Source organism: Diabrotica virgifera, chromosome 9 (genome assembly GCF_917563875.1).
Source record: "Diabrotica virgifera virgifera chromosome 9, PGI_DIABVI_V3a".
Classification (NCBI taxonomy): Eukaryota; Metazoa; Arthropoda; class Insecta; order Coleoptera; family Chrysomelidae; genus Diabrotica; species Diabrotica virgifera.
The window spans coordinates 142,124,371-142,126,731 of record NC_065451.1 but is presented as its reverse complement, the minus strand read 5'-3'; the positions used below and the strand labels follow the sequence as shown (position 1 = coordinate 142,126,731).

The window sequence follows — 2,361 nt, the reverse complement described above, 5'->3', positions numbered from 1 at the left end:
ACTTTAGGATTCCAAACTCGTTTTAGGGCAAATGCTGAAGTAAAACATAATTTACTAAAATATCTTTGTTATGTTGATTCAAATTTACGAAACCCGAGTTAAATAACAAAAGAATAAACAAAATTTACACCTTACAGACATTAATATTATTTTAGAAATCGACTTTTTCATTAACGAAAGTAGGTACATAACGCAATTAAACTAAAACAAAATATACCTATAACATTTTAAAAACAGAGATAATAATATATTTATAATAATTATTATCAGATTCACCACAAGTATTCATTTCATTTAAATGTTAAAAACCACAAAACAAAACCAAATTAAAGCAAAGGTATAACATCAAAAATAAAACTTAAACAAACGCATCACTATGAATAAACAGGTGATTTCATGACGTCACAGTTCCTTTAAAATTTTGCCATGGCGAGACAAACGTCTAAATCTGGCAACACAGGTTGGTTAATCTATTAAATGCATTTTGTAACAAAAATATACTCAGGAAGACCGAAACCTGTTAGAAATGGATAATGTAATTATACACGTGGAAGATTCAAACATTGCACAATGTAAGGAGGAGAGAAAAATAGTAGATTAAAAAAATAACAAAAAAAAATGATTTATATTTTTCCACACTGCATATCATAAAGGTGTTTCAAGCGATATACTCAAATCGAAAAGTACATATACTCACTCCTTCTGGAAGACGACTTATAGCTGCTTTCCGAAAGGAGGAGGAAAACATACTGGGGTGTATATATATATATATATATATATATATATATATATATATATATATATATATATATATATATATATATACTTTTTTCTTTTTGGGTGTGGTAGTCAAAATAAAATAGGGCTGTGCTAAGGCGTACTATTTATTCTGTTCCAAGCTTTCGGAGGCAATTTCCTCCTTTTTCAAGGTTCTACAAAGAAATTACTTGCTAAGTACTCAAAAAGAAATACAAAGTTTTAACTTACCAAGAATGCTAGATTAAGCAAAAAACTGACATACGTTGAAAACGAACTTATTAAATAAAACATTTAAAGTAGTTAAAAAGTTAAAAAACACTGATTTTATAATTAAAAAATATGAAAACGACATGATGCATGTCGTCTTAAGTCTGGATCAAACCATTTCACGAACAGAAAGAGAGTCAAAAAGCGAGATTTACTGTTTAAATAAGTAGAAAGTTATGAACAAACTTTTAAAAAGTATTAACCATGAAAGGCAGTTGTAACGGATTGCAAATACTACCAACTTAATTTGAGCGGGAAATTTGAAAAAAGTTTTTATTATTCATCAAAAAGAAAACAGTATTTAGTAAATATGTTAAGAAAAAATATACTGAATTAATAATCAACTTGATCAAATAAATAAGAAAATTAAAAGAGATTACTAAGATGCAGAATCAGACTAGTCGAAAGTCAATATATAGTTATAAATTTTACTAAGATTCTGGATCTCAGATCTCTTATTAAGATTGTTGTCATCACTCTTGCTGATATGTACCATCTCCAGGAACGTTCTTTTGAATTTATTACTTTCTCTGGCTAATATTTTAGCATTGTTGAAATCGATCTTATGGTCTAGATTGATTGTATGCTCTGCCAAAGCACACGTAGGTTTATTTAATCTACAGTCGCTTTTATGTGAGATTATTCGACTAGACAAGTTTCTTCCGGTTTCACCTATATATGATGCTGGACATTCAGTACATTCAATGCGGTAAACCACATCTGTGCATTCTAATGTAGTTAAAGGTTGTTTGATTTTACTGTATAACTGACGTATAGTTTTGATGTTTTTGTTAGCTATTTTGATGTTTTTAAATTCCTTGAAAATTTTACTAAGTTCAATAGTTAGTTTCGGAATGTAAGGAAGGGCATAAAAGTACACACTAGTCTGCGCCGAGTTACTCTGAGCTAAAGGCCCTGGTTGTGACATGGTACTAGCAGTGAGAATGTTCCTATTGACAAAGGGAACATTGCAAATCAATTTATTAATCAGTCTTGGAGGATATGAATTTTCCACAAAAATATTGCGTAGAATGTTTAAATCATGTTGGAGATAGTCAGGATGAGACAACCTTCTGACACGTTCTTTCATTGCTAAGACTAAATTAGTTTTCATCCTAGGAGGATGGTACGAATGGTAGCTTATGAATCTGTTGCTACATATTGGTTTTCTATACCATTGTGTTTTCACCACATTACCTTCACATCTGTGCAACCTCATGTCAAGGAAGGGCAAGGATCTCTCCGCCTCTTCCTCGCACGTGAACTGCAAATGCGGGTTCTGTTGGTTGAAAACATTTAACGTAGGTTGTATTAGGTCTGTAGATAGTGCCAAGA

At 30.9% G+C, this 2,361-nt stretch overlaps 1 protein-coding gene across 1 annotated transcript; it reads right to left on the bottom strand.

Moving 5' to 3' along the window:
• Positions 1-1,423: 1,423 nt before the first annotated feature.
• On the bottom strand, positions 1,424-2,116 carry LOC126891488 (uncharacterized). Its single transcript, XM_050660666.1, has one exon. The coding sequence runs from the start codon at positions 2,114-2,116 to the stop codon at positions 1,424-1,426; it is 693 nt and encodes a 230-aa protein (XP_050516623.1).
• Positions 2,117-2,361: the final 245 nt, after the last annotated feature.